Here is a 17,257-nt window from a genome sequence, read left to right as displayed (position 1 = left end):
CTTCCACAGCACGACCAAGGACGCAGTTCATCTGCGATAACGTGCCGATGTGTCTTAAACACCCGGCCGGCGCAGGCAACGCTTAGTTAAAAGATATGTGAAGTGCCAGCATTATTCAACTAATTATGCTGAATCTTATTCTGGTACACTGACCGCCAGAAATTTGAGAGGGAAAGAAAATGATGTTGCATGCAAATCAATACTCTACTTCACACACACGCACAGCCTGCCAAAGCATTTGATGGAAGCTTGCCCAGTGGACCATGGCGAAAGAGTCCGTGCACTGTGTGCGTCAAGAAATTTGACTAAATACAGCAAAGGGATGAAATAGTGGCAGCTGGCAGCGAATGGAGTAAGACTGCAAATTCCTTATTGATTCTTGTTATCCATTTTAATGATGCCAATATTTTTTTTAATGACTCAATAGCATATTATGTTAAATGTACACACACACGTACACATACGCATACACATATGTACGTGTATAGTACATTGTAGGGCTGGGTGGTATGGCCATTCATATCATATCATATAATTCATATCACGGTATTTTGTAAGATTCTGGCGGTTTCACGGTATATCACGGTATTTATTGACGCCGAAAAGGACCGTCACCGCCATCGTTATTCACCACTCGCTCGCAACTGGCCAGCAGCTGTTTTGATTGGTACATAGGGAGCTAAATAGGGAGGGATTTAGGACCCAGGGGAATCCCTTGATACTAGTGGCGCATGCGCGGCCGTAACGACTATTGTCATTCTTCAGTGAACATTAAACGTTGTTGCATGCCAAACAGCGGCGACCTGACGGTATATGAAAAATTCATACCGTACGGAAAACTGAAACCGGTATACCGCACAGCCCTAGTACATTGTATTTCTAGCTGTTTATAAAAATGTTATTATGCCCTTAGCAAATAATCAGCTCTAACTTCATGTTACCGCCCTTCAGCTCCAAAACGAGTTGAAGGCACAGACACGGCATCGAGACTTCACGACACAAAAGGAAGAAAAAGCGGATCAGATGTGATGTTTATTCTGCTTAATCACAAGCAGGTACCTGGCGTACACGGGGAAGACTGTGAATTAACGGCTTCCCTCAGCGCGTATCACTGGAGCCTCATTGAAAATAATGATCACACTCCTCCTGCCATTAAAATCGACAGCAACTCATAGCAAGGCACACTCCCCTAATTAAGACATTTACTGAGTGGGACTAATGGGGCTCATACACTGAAGACAAACAACAACATTCAGCTGAACGGTGAGTGTGACACCCAGCCACCGTTTTAACGGACAAAAGATCCCGAACTCAAGATACGCCGTGTGAACACATCTGTCACGGACGGTGAGCCAAGAACAATGTGACGTTCTAATAAATACAACAGGTGAAACAGTGGTTTACAGTACACACATCTGGTGCTTTGAATAACAAGATCAAACATCAGAGGGAAAACTTTATTTTGGCTGTAGAATTTGATTCAATCTGGAAGTCTCTGCTCGTAAATCGGTAACAAAACAAGTCAGACCATTTATAAAAGGCAATAGTGATCTTCAAAAAAAAAAACACTTGATGCCCACGACAACAGCTGGCAGCACCTAGCGAGCAGCTTGTGGACTCAACCTCTTGAAAGATCCCATTAATGCGTTTCTCCAAACAGATGAACGGAGGAACATGTTGCCAGTCGCATGGATTTCTCCATTTTTCTCCATTCCACTGGTGGTTACTTATTATCAGGTGAGGCTGAAATTTAGTATGAGTATAAGTCCATTATCATATTTTATCAAATAAAAAGCCACCTGGTGTTTGTTATACTGGATAATGTTCATGCATAATAAGCATAATGTACATTTCCATTGATTTAATTTAATAAAATCAACAATATATACCAAGCTACTTCTGTATCACTTATTTAAGTTGTTCTTGTTCTATATATTGTGGTAACATACAAGCACTAGAGCTTGTGCCATCATCTGGTGGACGAGACAGAAGACCATGAAATTAAGGAACAACACCGTTACAAACATTAATACGCAAAAAGCAGAATGTGCATACTTTCAGTAGCTACGTGGCATAGAAGTCACCACAACGACGTAGAACAAGCACAATGTTCTTTTGAACCAGTCGAATGACCGCGGCGAACACTTCAATGTTGGTTCTGCTCTCGTTCTCTTGTGAAGGTGAAAACCTTCTGGGATCACGTGTCTGTAAGTGATCTCCACCATAACTTTGAACAGAGCTGACAAACGCACTGCTGCAATGACTCTGCTATAAATATAAAGAGCCGTTATCAGCACCTCTCTGTCATCATCTTGCTTCGGAAAACAAGAAAAATGGTCCCATGAGATGCAACAGAAGAACCTGTCCAACAGCAGTGAGATCTAGACAGCCAAGTTTTTTTTTTTTTTTCCTGACATCAGAACCTTGTCAACACTTTACTTGCTCAGCGAATGAAAATGCACCAAATTAATTTTCTTTGCGGAATTTCTTAAAATTCCCTTGGTCATAAAATCCAACGATTATGGAAAACAAAGCTGTTCAGCCTAAAATAATCACGATCAGACACTAATGTAATAATTGCAACAGGCTTAAAAAAAACTGGGAACATAAAAAAATATATATTCAAGCTGCTCCATGATCCAAAAGCTGATCCAAACTTTTGAAGGCTTGATGTGGTGGCTTATCATACTAGTGCACAGCAAGTCATAATGCAATCAATTACCTCGAACCCTGATAACAACCTGTGTAACAGACGGATGTGGAAAAGACTTGACAGACTCTGTTATGTTGGGGAAATCTGTAAAGCTTTTTTTAAATAAGGAAACAAACGGTGAATGGTATCGGCCAACTGGAATGACACAGTGATAAACATCAGTAATCAGCAATATTACTGTTAATGAGCATGATTGTCCCATCTCAAATAAATCAAATTTAAAAATGAAATATCAGAAGGGCATATACAGATGAAAGAGTAACAAGAAATTCAGATTCAAGAGAATAATTTCCAATCTATTCACGGGTTGTATTATGTTATTCATTTTAAAGTTTTCTTTAGTTTTTCCAGTGATTAAAATGTGGGAATAAATCACTGGCTTGATGGGCCTTTTTTCTTACTTTGCTGCACTCAAAGAAAGAAAGATTAATGGCACTGGAAGCGAGGAATGTCTTCCTCACCTCCCCCTCTTCCTCCATACTTTCCTTCCCTCTGATGTCGCCAGCAGGAAGTTGCTGAGCAGACATGTCATCCAGCAGAGTACAATTGAGTTTGTAATCTCTGACCCTGCAGTGGCAGAGAGTCTCTCGCTCTCTGTCTCTCCGGTTCTCCCTCTCTAGGAGAGATACTTGTGGTTATACTGCTGCTGGGTCGGGGCCTGGCTGGATAAAGATCTTTCCTCAAATGAACACACACGCGCACACACACACGTGCACGCACACACACAGAGGCTTGTGTGACATAAAGCAATTGCTTAGGCATGCCTGGGGAATGCTGGCAAAACCACTCAAAATCAGCTTGAGGTAATGAGTGAAGTAATGTCTGTCCTCACATTTGGATGGGAGCAGGCGTTAAGAATGATGATTAAATTGAGAGCTCTTCCAATTCCAGAGTACACCGTGGCAGGGAAACGCGGTCGCACACTGACTCTGCGTATGAAGTATACTTACCGACTGCCGCCACGCAACCTTCATTCTTTTCCTCATTCCAAAAACAGAGAACTGGCACAGGCACTAGCCTCATGAGGAGCCATCTTGGGGCATCAACAACAAACACCAGATGTGGAGAAGGGAGATAAATGTCAAACATATTGATTCTATGCTTCATTAAAGCTCATTGTGGGGGGTTGAAGTTTGCCTGTGGCAAGGCACTAAATAGATCACAACAATAAAATCTGCAGAGGTCTCATTTTTCCTTTTTTTTTATGCAAACATTGTTTAACACAGCCGAGGCCATTATTTCAAAGAGAGCACAAACTGTGAAACAGACGACTGTTCCATAAGCTAAAAATAAAGAAAAGGATGTTCCAGTTTCATCTGCTGGGACATAAAAGAATTGCAAATATACCTATTTAAAAAACAGCAACAGCTAGACATACTTTATCCTTCCCCATTTCTTCTGTACATGTTATATCCATCATTCAAATGAGCCAGCAATCACAAGAATCAAATGGTAGCAGGGAAGCTAAAAAAAAAAACCGGGTAAACAAACATGAAAGTAATAATTGTGATGGAGGTACTTCTCTTGTAGATCTGTTCTATTTATTTTATATGTGGTACATTACACATATGCATCCATAATACATTATGGTAGAATGAAGTCCTTTGGACGTTTATCAATCTAATACTGATATGAGTATTTTAAAATATGTTGTTGCTGCAATTGTAGCTGCATAACAGGTCCTATTTGGGAATTGCCAAAAAAAATCTTGAATGCATTCTAACTAAACCTGCTAACGAAATGTAATGTCTGGTAATGTCTTGACATGAGATCTTCTGGTTAACTCTGAAGCTTCCATAGCTCGTCTTCTGGAATATTCAATAATGTAAGTCAACTCTGTGACATTATGAGCATCTGCAGGTTTATGTTTATGTGTATGCTCTAAAGGACTGTCCTGGAGTAATGACTATGACTTGAGCAATATTTTTTTCCAGTTCAGAAAAGAACACAAGTAATTTGTGGAAGAGGTCTGACTTAAAAGAGCATTATTTATCTTTTTTTTTTCCAGGATAAAGAACAAAGATTTTGAACCTGTTTAGCATTCAGTCTAACGCTCCATACAGTGTGGTATTCAGTTACCTCTCTTTGAATCTAACCTATTTTCATCAACAATGCTGTCCTTCAGACCATCAAAGGGAAGCTGCCTGAAATAACTTGTATTGCCTTTATCTTTGTTTCAAGTCCCTGTGATCAGCGTACAGCGAGAGGAACAAGTCCTATTAAATGAGCAGAACCAAATGGAAGTGAGATAATATCGGGGGCTTCACTGACAGTTCCCTCAACCGCAGGAACTGTGTGCCGTTCAAAGAAGTGGTTTAAGGACAGCAGTGAAATTCTTAACAGTGTAGCAGACCATTTCAAGTCTGGCAGATGGTTCTATGTATTTTTCATGCTGTTGAAAACCTGTGACTGAGGTTTGGTTGGTTGTCATCTGGTGCCTGGGGACTCTGGGCTGAATGCATTCTCCACACCACTGCAGAATCACATGATGTCTGACCTCTCTGTCATGGCAAACTGCCCAGCAAGAAAAAAGGGAGGAAGAGAAGGAATGCGAGAGTGTGTGTGTGTGTGTGTGTGTGTGTGTGTGTGTGTCAAAGAGGGTTGCACAGAAAGAGATAGCAGAGAGAACGATCTATAGTTGCGTGCAAATGTGCACATATGTTCACCGGGCATAATCTGGCTTCTCCACGAACACGTCGAATTTCACAGGCCGGACTTGTAAGACATACTGTGAGAGAGAAAGTGTGTGTGGGGGGAATATGAAGATGGAATGATGTAGGGGGAAGAGAGGAAGAAGAGAGGGGAGCAGCCACTGCTATGGATTTGAGCAACGTTACAGAGGAAAACGGGGAAGAATAAATAGCATCGACCAATTCACCTTTCTTTGGATTGCCTCCAATATATCCTGAGAGTGTGAGTGTGAGTGTGTGTGTGTGTGTGTGTGTGTGGCATGCTCGCAGGAAGGCTTTCAGCATATAAATATCACATTACCACACAAGGAAACGCAGGCATCAGTCCGGGCTTCCAGCCGGCCTAACAAGACTGGGAGCTCCACTCTGGAGGTCAGAGGGAGAGCTTGCACAGATGGAATTCCACAGAAAGCAGCACTTATTTTAACAGATAAGTGGCTAAGCTTGCAGCTATGTGATGTGTCACAAGCCTATGGTTACTGTTATCTGACATGTGCTGGTGTGCATACATCTACGGAGCTGCAGTATAGTATCGGATGTACAGTATATTCTGCAACAATGGGGTTCAATATGAACTCACGAAGAAGCGGAAAGAAAAAAAACGAAGAATTAACTGGAGCTTAAAAAGAAAAAAGTACAATATAGGCATCTGAGCAATGATGCAATGACTGAGATAATAGAAACAGTGACACTGATTTATGATTTAAATGAAAACGATGCTCCAATCAGTGCAGTTTGGCTTGGTCAAGAAATATTTAACTGAATTAGCAACTTCTTATTTCAAATGTCATATCCAATCCTGACAAGACAATGATTGCATCATCAAAATATATGTGAAGCCAAATATACTCTATTAGAAAAGACATTGCAAGCTCCATTTCATTGGTTGCATTTAAAGTTTTAAATGTTCCCGTATCTAGCAGAACAGATGACACTTATGTTCATAAACTGTATGCAGATGAAACCGTATTAAGATTAACGTTACATACTGTAAACAAATGATACTGTGATATACACTGTATGGAATAACAAATATATTCATTCTGAATATTTGAAATGGTTTCATTACTCATTTCCCACAGTATAGATACATCCGTACCAGCTGCGCTTTCTCACTTCTTATAACTCAATAACTCGACTCCCAGCGCTGCTGTGTGAATGAGTCACTCGTCTCATTCGTTCTGGTGAAATGTTTGCGTTGGTATTGATGTCAGGTCATTTAGGCGTTTCAGTTGACAGGAAAATACGTTGACTTTGGTCAAAAGTAAATTTACTTAAACGCTGCTTAACTTCATATCATTATTTATTTTTAAAAGGTCCTAATCTAAAGATAAAAAAGCAAATGTTTTCCAAAAAAAAAAAGTGTGATATTTCTCTTATAGTTCCAGAGAGAAGCGGAGGAAAATCAACATACAAAAAAAGACCAACTCACCAACCGCCCTACCAGCTGTATGATGCAAACTCAAATGAGGCTAAGAAACGTTCCCGGGTTGCAGCAGAATACATATGAATGGAATGTGGCCCCTGTGCGTACTGTTGAGAAACCTGGGTTCAGACAACCATAGCAAACGCAACATGAAAGCTGGACATGCCAAATATGGCTGGTATTACCACTGATAATGCCTCAGCAAACAAGAAAGCCTTTCAGAAGAACTCCACATGGGTCCTTTGCTTTGGGCGCAACATGCACCGAGTCATTAACTGGGGCCCGAGTATATAGATCATGTGTCTGGAGCGCTGTCGAGGTGGAGAACGACAGTATCTGCTTTCAGCAGTCCACCAATGACGGTCCGACAGCTGAGGAAGAAACCACAAAATTAGCAACTGCCCGAACACAAAGTGATCCGTAATTAGCCCACACGCTGGGACTCAGCGTATGAAATCGTCGAGAGATTTGAGGAACAGCGGCACGTCGTCTTTTCAGTTCTAGCTGATGATCAGAAGAATTGGCACCTCGTGCCTAAAGATACAGACATCATAGTCACCGAGGGTGTAAAAAGAGGTATTGAACCCTTGAAGCCTTTCGTGGTGAAAAACTGCACTCTCTGCTCGGCCCTGTCACGAAGTTGAAAGATATTCTCTACTTTGACAGTTTAGGAAAGTGACAGCAACCTAAAACGTCAACTTAAAGTGAATATTTGAGAAGATCTCAGACACAGATATACGGGAATCTGCACCCGGTACCCAAGATTAAAAGGACAGTTTTTTTAATCTTAAGAAAGCCGAAAAAACAAACTCTCATAGAGAATGTCCACTTACTTAAAATAGTAGTACAAAGTAAGCAAACACGCTCTCCAGGTGCCAAACAACCAGCAAAGAAAACAGTCCCTCAGTTCTGGTTTGGTTAACAAGCTTAAAAGGGAACATGAAGACGTTGCAAAACTCAAAAATGATATGAAAATATGCATTAACTTAATGCAGTAAGAACCAACTCACATGGTTGCTAAACAATTGGAAGCCTGGGTCTACTTATAATACGCAGATGATGCAGTTACATACACATATTGTATGCGGAAGATTACATACGTATACTATACAGATGATATTGTGTTACATATATGCAGACAAAGTTGATACATGCCGTATTAATGCCCAAACAATGCAGGAGAAGGCTTGAATGGATAAAACAAGTATTTTGCCTTCACTGCAAATAACATGGAAGAATCTTGAGTATTTAAACACGATTAAGGGGATATTCGACCCAGATCTGAGCGCTTTACAGATAAATGGAATCCAGCCACTCTTAGACCGGTTTGAGACCATGGCTATAAACAATCTGGTACAAGGCACGTCTCTCAGATATGCATAAGTGCCAGGGGACCTGCTGTATGTCAGCCTTCAATAGAGCCGAGGTTAATAAAACATGCTTATCTGGGAAACACTGGGCCGCATTGCTGTTCAAAAACCTCTGTGAATGTGGAAACTTCCAATATTGCATTACTGTGTCAACATTTCATCATCTGGGAATTCATAGCGTCCTTGGATTAGATAGTGCACACGCACACGCACACGCACACACACACCCTTTGCTTTCTTGCCCTCGTAGTCATTTCATAAGAATCAATACCGCTCTGAACAGCGACTGGTCTCGCTCTCGGCACGCCTGTCCAAAAGACTAGACCTCTGACTAGTATTCACCAAGACGTGTGGCTCTGCAGCTGGCGATATGGTCTTTGCAACAGAGGAATAAATCAGACCCTTATTTAGAGTGTGGATTGATCCAATCAATTTTGCCACCACAGGAGTGAGTTGATGGCGCGATTCAAGCTCTGTGTGGGGTGTGATGTGCCTTCGCCTGGGCTGTGAACCATTTTGTAGACTGAGAGCGGGTATGTGCACGTGCAGATAAATGTTGTTCTCAAAACATACTTGTGTTTCATTTTATGTGCAGTTTTAAAACATTGGACAGCTGCATGCCATTTGTATGTGTAAAGTTAACCATCTGCAGCCTATCCGCCACCCATAAACCTGCTTAGCTTGGCCGAGGCTCTGTGCTCATCCTTTTTAATTATCTCGCTCTGCCTCCTCCAGCTAAAATCTGCAACACAAGTGCCTTTCTCCCCAGCGTCCCCCTGCCTTCTGCAGTCTGCAGGTCAGGCGTACATCTTCACCCATTGCCGAGTGAGCACTGGGGGGGTGGGGGGAGGGTTGGGGTTGAGAGACAGAGCACAGATCATAATGGCTGGCCAATTATCAGTAGAACGGGAGCTGGGGAGTTGGGGAGGAGTGAGAGATTATGGGGGGTGGGGGGGATCAATACACCAGTCAGTTTCTAATGAGGGGAAGAACTGGTCCAAGTCAAGCAGATGGAAATCCTGCACAGCCTGGGGTGGTCTTTCTCCAATGTCTGTCAACAGGGTATTAGGTTTGTGATGTTGCTTTGTCCAACAGCGCCCCGACAGGGGAATGACTGCTATCACACTGGAGCGGTGATATTCAAATATTTACATTTACCGCATTTATTGCATTCATAGTGTTTCTCACACGCTCTCCTGATCCACCCACATTCCATTTTCTATTATTTTATACATCACTAGGGGCAGATTTAGAAGAGCTTGAAGAATAATGGCTGTCTGTCATTCACCCGCCCCCTTTTAACCACCCACAACTGCCAGCACAGGGCAGTAAATCCTACACCTCACCCACTCCCCCAGCCCAGCAGCTCAGCTGTGTGCTACTATGCAATCAAACAACATGCACTCCTCTGCCTTCATAAAAGGAAGGAAGCTTAAAATGCCAAAGCAGCAAACAGTCTCTGCTTTATTTTCCAAAATGGTGACTGGAATAAGCACCAACCAACTGTTCAGCACCAACGTTATGTCTTTGGCACCGTTGTTCTTCTCTGCTTGCTTCACAATTTTCTACATCTGCCTGCCTTTCTTTTCCTTTTTTCTGAGGGGCCTTGTGTTGGGTGGGGGTGTTATTTATGGCTGCTCTGTGCAAGTGGACACACACACGCACACACACACACGCACACGCACACACACACACACACACACACACACACACACACACACACCCTTTCACAGGATGAAAGGGCAGTCACACTGCCTGCAAACATGATTTTACAGCCCTGGGTGGAATGAGTGGTGGAGGAGAGAATGAGGACAGAGTACAAAAGGGGAAAGCCCTTAGATTTACAGGTCCCAGCAGTCAGAATGCAAACCATGTAGCAATAGACATTTGTAAAGCTGATTTCACCCAAACACTGACAAATAAGACATCCGTCTTTATGTAGGAAGACACATATGTTAAAACATGTGTGCAGAGATTCACGGACACGCAACTACGCCCTTAAAGGGGATCATTGCTCTTTCCATGGTTTTTTATTGGAAGAAATTGGAAGAGAAAACTGTGGTTTCCAAATGTGATGTGTTTCGGTATCTCATCATCTCATGAATGCATATAAGTGTATGTGTTCATGTGTATGAGGGTAGCTTTGCAGGGTTAGCGCCTGTTTGTTCAGTGTTTTACACATTTCCCTGTTTATACAGTTTTACTGTAGACTCTTTCATATGTATATGTGCAGGTTTCTGTGAGATAGGACAAGTAAAGCATGTAGATGTTTATGTACAACGTCAAAAATAATGACAAATGACTGACACCGTATCAAATAAGGGTGTGTCTTTGATTAGAGATTTTGTCGATTTTGCTAAAAATAGATATGCACAGTTAGTTATCATATCATTGATGGCTGATAACAATTGACCAATTCGTATTGGAACTGGAATGATTAACCAAACATATAATTTACTGAACTATACTGGGGAGGAGAAATAAAAGAAACTAGTGGACCTCAGACAGTCTCTCCCCAAGCCAGAGGCAAAACAGGCAAGAGGATGGCAATGTAATTAAGTTAAATGTGTTCCATTGATGGCAAATGAGGGAGCGACTCTGTATACACATGGTGGCTTAATGGGGAGTGGGGTGCATTTTACAGTTTATACTTGGTACAACTGCAAATAATTAAATCAATTTGGGTGTTAAAATCTCAAGTTAACGGTTTATGAGTACAAATCGGCAGCACTGGCAATACTGCCAACAGAGCACCTCCATGCTTTGCCGCATCACATATTCAGAGCCAAACCACAGTCCTCGTAACACTCTGCTTCAGGGTGGGTTTCACTAGAAGTGTTCATGGAAGACATAAAATGAAAAGTATAGAAAGTAGCAGTGCAGTCTGCTGATTTAGTAGTATTCCGAGGGCCTTCTTTGCTCATGTCTCCTGCAGCTAGACAATGTTGTGAGTATAATTATAAAATACTACAAGATAAAATATGCCCTTTTGCTGTGAATGTATGCTGCAAAAACAAAGTTGGCTGATGCCAATGTAATGTCTATATATAAACCCTTTTGGTTGGAGGTAACTGGCATAATGAGGGCTTGTGTTTGTGCTTCAGTGATCGTTGCTATGGTGCATACTGCCTTCAGTGGGGAATACTGTAAACTGCTCTGGTAAAAAAAGTACAGTCTGACCTCTGCTGGTAAGAGGAGATATTGCAATCTTTACACACAAAATGATTGGTTGACACAGTCAAATACAGTGTTAATCAGTAACACTTCCAACATACAAGGGAAATGCTGTAGGAAAATGCATGATCATCCCTCGAACACATAAAACTGTCGGTTAATTATCAATAATTTAAACTCTTATTCTTATCTGTGGACAACATTGACTGTGTTTTGGCTGTGTTTTTTTTTGTCTCGTACGGCGTCGTCTTGGAATACATAAGCCTCTGGATGTCTATAAAATCACAATGCACTCTCCAAGAGGTCTGTGTGTCAGAATCTCATGCAATTCTTGCAACTCCAATGCTATTACATGATGAAAATGAATTGGGTATTAAGCATTGCCTCCAAGGACTAGAAAAGCCAACAAGGAGGATGATGGGAATTCTAATAGGTCAAATACACTAAACAATAACAGCAACACTGTCCAACAGTCTTCAAGTCAGCCGAAAGCAAATAACAAATATTTGCCAGATTTGTGTTGTTTTTACTTGGATCACAAATTAACCAAACACTGACACGGAACTCAAGAAAATAAAATCCTTCAAATCACAGCGGTGGTGTGGCATCATTTCACATGTTTACTCAAGTCTTTCTGTCCATAACGTCACCATACGATTACACGCAGCCTAGTTTCAGACCTGAATTACCACACACACCTCCGATTTGTTCGGCAATTCAATCAAGTTGTACTAGCGTAGATTTTTAATGAACTTTAGTACTGGCATTAAACTAAGAATTATGTTTTACCGACCTGCTCACTGAACTGCTCCTGAGGCAGGCAGTCGGTCACGTTGACGCAGCCCAATAGGCAGCCGGTGGGGTATTCTTGCGGAAACCTGGGCTCTGCACATAAAACAAGAGCAAAGATCCACTTGCACAGTCAAAACAGACTTTGTGGCAGCAACATGACTTTAATTAAAGTGCTGCATGCAAGGCGTCCAAGTATTTAGTCGCAATATCCTGATTTTCTGTGTACAGGTTGTGTACCTTTCTTGTACACTTGGCGGTACATCGCTTCCACCTCAGCAATCTCCTGAGGAGTGGCCGTCTTGGCTGCAGCAGCGATCCAAAGACGACCCCGATGGGATGTGTACCAAGTTCGACCCTCAACCCTACAGACACAAACAAACCGCAATGTTACCTCTGCTTTTAGTGGCCCGACTCCTGAGTTTTAAACTGCCGCCTTTAGGTGAAAACTGCAATTTGGTTTATCTTTTAGAGCTCATTTGGGATTTAGTTTGCTCCTGACCTCTTGATGCCTTTGACCAGCAGTGTGGCCCACGGTTGGTGCATGCTGAGGCACCAGCCCCCGTCAGACATCTCCTGCAAGTCCTTGTCTTGGAGCCGCAACTTGCGACGTTCCGCTCCTCCCTTGTCCTCTGCCGAGCTCGTTCCCTGCTTCGGGTTTCTCTTGTTGCTTTTGCTGCCTCCAACATCCACCCACTGGGAAGTGCATTCAATCATAATTTAGTTTCATAATGAATACAAATGTAGAGTGTAAAAGTACCACAGTGTGACACCATTGTTACTCCCAGTGTAATTGTCAGAAATGACCTACCTCTGGTGCGGACTGCATTATGTTGGGGTTGACTAGCTCTCCAAGGGTCTGTCTTCCACCTTGTCTTTTAGAATACATTGAGGAATTGGATGTCGAGTCACTGTTCATAGCCATGAGGGTCTCATCCAACCTGAATAGCAAGCGTTTTAAATGGTGTTAAGCACGACTACACAACACTGCCCTTACAACCCTGATTCAGGTGGAGTCTGATTATCTCACTTGTTGTAGTACTCGTTGAGGTTGTTTCCTTCGTCCAGCACTTGTCTGCCAGCAAAGTCCAGCGTGATCTTCCTGTCCTTGCGAGAGGCATAGCGAAGTTCTCTCAGCTCCTCTTCCTGTTTCCTCAGCTTTTCTCGCTCGTTGGGTGACAACCACTGATTGGATTCAGTGGCAAAGTAGTCTGACTCATCATCCAGAACCTGCGTTCTCCTGACACTGGAGTTTGAGGGGGCGGTAAAGAAATTGGTAAGTGTTACGCTTACCTTCTGCAGTAATCAAAATGTCCTGTTCAAGTGTGAACATCGCATACACAGCATCTACTACTGTGAAGCTTTTATTTGGACTGTATGTTTTATGATACCTATTCTTGTCATATTCCAGCAGTTTTTCTTTGTGCTGCAAAGCCTTCTCCAAGCCAGCCTTCATCTTGGCCTCTTGGTGTGGGAGATAATCTCTTTCTCCACCATCTGTCAACAAAATAGAAACAAATTCATACCATCGATCCACAAAATTATAGATTTTTGTGTTTTATAATTTGGACTAGTTTTGCCCCTCACCTCCCATCAGCTTCTTTCGTAGTTTCTGGCTTTTGTTGGAGTCTCGCTGCAGGATCTCCTGTTCCTCTCTTGTGCAGACCTGAATCAGAAAAACATTCAGTGAGTAAAGAATACTATGGATTGCCAGCCCACAAAGTAGATTGAAAATAAAGTAATCCAAGGACTCAAAACTCATACGTACCAGGATTCCACAGAAGAGGCAAGGTCCTGAGCCCTCTTGCTCACATACGATGCGACCACAGGTGATGCAGTTGTTTATAAGGTTGTGCTTTTGGGCAAGGCACTCGCAGGCATGTCGACCCGGGAGTAAGATGGTCATCTTGTCTTGTCCCTCTTTAGCATAGAGATTGACAAACTTACTCTTCTTCTTTGTTGAAGAAGAAGAGCTGTTTTCTTGGGCCTGAGCAAGTAGAACAATTAAGAGAGGGAACAAGAATAGAAGGAATAAATAAATGAGGTAAACAAACTAGCACAACTGTCAAAATGAAATGGATCATTTAAAAATAAACGTAATGGGGTGTGTCATTGTTGTACTAAAACCATGATAACTACTGTCATAAAGTAAGTGATAGTAGAACAAAAGTTTAGGGCTGATGTGTACTCACCCTCATCTGATCAATGGGGGTTTTGACTGCCTCTGGCTCAGGCTCTGTTTGGCTCACAGTCAGCACCTCCTGTTTGTTACGGCCCTTGCGTTTGGACTTCTTCTGGCTGTCTTTGGTCATGTCTTGCGACTCTGGGAAAGGAGCGCAAATTACTTTAGACAAAGACTGTGTACAGCGCATTTGAGATCAATTTTGATATCTTGGTAATTACATTTCCAAGTACCTCACATTGTAGTTGTATGGCAGGTTGTTAATGGCTGGGAGGTACCTTTATGTAACATTTTAATCAAAATACATTCAATGGCAGACATTGCCTACCTGGTGATGAAAAAGATTCCTTGAGAAGGATAAGACTTGAGGTATCTGTGGCCTGACGTTGAGTCTTCTTCCACCTGCTGAGGAACTCATCGATGAACTGTCCTTTCCGCCCATCTGTGCCCTGCAGGAGATCTCCCACATACTCCTCGATCTCTTCAGCATTTTCGATGGATAGAATGTATCTAGACAGAACGATACCATTTAATTCAATAACGTTTTTTTTTGTCAAAGGGTGTAGAAAACATTAAATGTGTTACTATACACATTGTTATATGTGTGGCTTCCAGCAGTGTTTAATGGTCAGTTTATGTTTTAGTTTTGGGTACTTATAGCTTTATGGATTTCCCCAAAACCTTTAAGGATTCCTAAATAGGCCTAATTTGTGAGGTATTTATTTTCCTCTCTTTCTTTTTGATAAAATGGTTACTAGTGAGTGACTTAGTTTGTGTTTCTTTTTGATGTGTAGAAAGTACAACAGAGCACTATTGAAGATCTGTTTTATTGTCCTCAATTTTTTTCAATATTTATTATTTTGTCTTTCATGTGCCAGGCTGTTTATTTAAAATCTTTGCTTTGTTTGTTTATGTTTTTTAATCTAGTGTCCTAACTTTATAGCTCATGACCAAAGCAAATTACCAAACGTAACCTGATCTGATCCGACACAAGCAGCAGAGATACAAAGTTACATCACCCACGATGTGTCACTTAGAAAAAAGTGGATTTAACAGAGTGACAGGCGAGTGAGGAAATGAAAGATCAGGTTGACTGTCAGCTAGTAAACATCTAACACACCTGTCTTTCTCCCCGTTACTCTTACTGCTGTAAGGCCAAACTTATTGAGCTGTATTAAAGGAAAGCGGTACATTTAACACACGTATAACCTTCATTGATACATAGAAGACATTTTATTTAATCACACTGGATAACGTGAACACAGGACATTGCAGCACGAGCTAGCTAGCTTTATATGTTTTAACTCGCTCACTTGCACACGTTAGCTTGTTGGCTGTCAGCACTTCAAATGACGTCATATTCATGTTTCTTTTCGCTATTTTTCTTAAACGTTACTCACTGGACGATGTCTTCACACGCCTCCAACCCGAACTTGTGGTGTAACTGGTCCACACACCACTGCAACAGGGCCTCGGACATGTTCACCGACTAAAGAGACCAAATCAAACGTAGCGAGTAAGCGAGACAAACCAAAACTGGATGTACGTGTTTCCAGTCGGAGACATAACAAATGCGCACACAATGAAAACGGCTGCGTGGGCGGCAGCAGAGAAACCAATCCGGGGGGAAAACGCTGTGGATGTTGTGGATTAAAGGTTCCACAACTTCTAATCATATCAGTTTAATAAATAACTAAAGAGCATCTTTGACTTCACATAAAACACAATTTGTCAGGGAAGTACGATCATGTATATCTCAAGTTCAGTCGGACTGAAACTGTACACATTTTCTTTTCTTTTTATCAGTGAAGGGTGTACTTGTTAAATTCAATCACTAGGTGTCAGTTTTGTAATGCAGTGAAATACAGGTGCATTCAGATAGGACCTGAAAGTAACGTTATTTGCTGAAGTACTAAATTATTTGGTATTTTCTACACCAGAATTCAAAATGTCTCGTGAAAACTTCTATGGTTTCTTCTTTTCTTGAGTATTTCCATTCTCAGACACTTTGTACTTCTACTTCACTACATTTTGGAGGTAAATATTATACTTTTTACTTGACTACATTTATTTGACCGCTTTAGTTACTTTGCAGATTCTGATTATTATACTCATTTTGTTAATACAAAATATAAATCAACTAATATATTAGGATATATCATGATGATATAAGCTATTCAACGGTCTATAAATTAATTAAAAATAGCTCCACATTTGCCAGCTGTCATGGACACTTTAATGTATCAATAATCATAATGCAATAATATAATACACAGCTACAGGTCATTCTGCATAATGATTATTTTTACTAGTAGTACTCTAGGTGTATTTTGTTGTATACAGTATGTACTTGTGTATATATATATATATATATATATATATATATATATATATATATATATATATATATATATATATATATATATATATCCAAAAAAGCAAGAATCATATATACAATGGTAAATAAAAAAACTGAGAGCATGCAATACAAAGACAGTAACCATGATTGTCATATATATATATATATATATATATATATATATATATATATATATATATATATATATATATATATATATACACACATACACACACAGACACACACAGGCAATTCATAAAAAGCAGCAAATGTTCTTCAGAGATGTCTTGAGTGAGTCAATCATAAGATTCTATTTACTTTAAAGACAGCAAATATGTATTTTATTGAATGGGGAACGTGATATGAGCTCTAATTTATTTAAATATGGATTTCTTGTCTCAAGGCTATTTTCTGTAACTGGTTGGAATAACTTTCTTGCTCAGTGCAATTTTTCCTTCAGTCTTGCAAAATTATATGTAGGCAATCTCATTTCCCTCTAAATAATATTACAGGAGCTGCATTGGAGTACTTTTGTACCCAAAGTATAGTTTTTG

At 40.9% G+C, this 17,257-nt stretch overlaps 1 protein-coding gene across 2 annotated transcripts in view; it reads right to left on the bottom strand.

Annotated features, from left to right (window-relative positions):
* The window catches only part of trip4 (thyroid hormone receptor interactor 4), a 73,697-nt gene extending 57,853 nt beyond the window's left edge, over nucleotides 1–15,844 (bottom strand). For both annotated transcript variants that reach the window (XM_079217021.1, XM_079217022.1), the window contains exons 1-11: nucleotides 15,745–15,844; nucleotides 14,673–14,854; nucleotides 14,355–14,485; nucleotides 13,931–14,149; nucleotides 13,750–13,828; nucleotides 13,554–13,659; nucleotides 13,193–13,408; nucleotides 12,974–13,103; nucleotides 12,665–12,858; nucleotides 12,403–12,527; nucleotides 12,167–12,258 (exon numbers count right to left, since the gene is read on the bottom strand). In XM_079217021.1, coding sequence (XP_079073147.1) covers nucleotides 12,167–12,258; nucleotides 12,403–12,527; nucleotides 12,665–12,858; nucleotides 12,974–13,103; nucleotides 13,193–13,408; nucleotides 13,554–13,659; nucleotides 13,750–13,828; nucleotides 13,931–14,149; nucleotides 14,355–14,485; nucleotides 14,673–14,854; nucleotides 15,745–15,824 — 1,554 coding nt within the window. In that variant the 5' untranslated portion in view covers nucleotides 15,825–15,844. The remainder of the gene's footprint in view (nucleotides 1–12,166; nucleotides 12,259–12,402; nucleotides 12,528–12,664; nucleotides 12,859–12,973; nucleotides 13,104–13,192; nucleotides 13,409–13,553; nucleotides 13,660–13,749; nucleotides 13,829–13,930; nucleotides 14,150–14,354; nucleotides 14,486–14,672; nucleotides 14,855–15,744) is intronic.
* Nucleotides 15,845–17,257: the final 1,413 nt, after the last annotated feature.

The sequence above is a fragment of the Taurulus bubalis genome (assembly GCF_910589615.1).
Source record: "Taurulus bubalis genome assembly, chromosome: 4".
Lineage (NCBI taxonomy): Eukaryota > Metazoa > Chordata > Actinopteri > Perciformes > Cottidae > Taurulus > Taurulus bubalis.
This window is presented reverse-complemented; position numbering and strand designations above follow the sequence as displayed.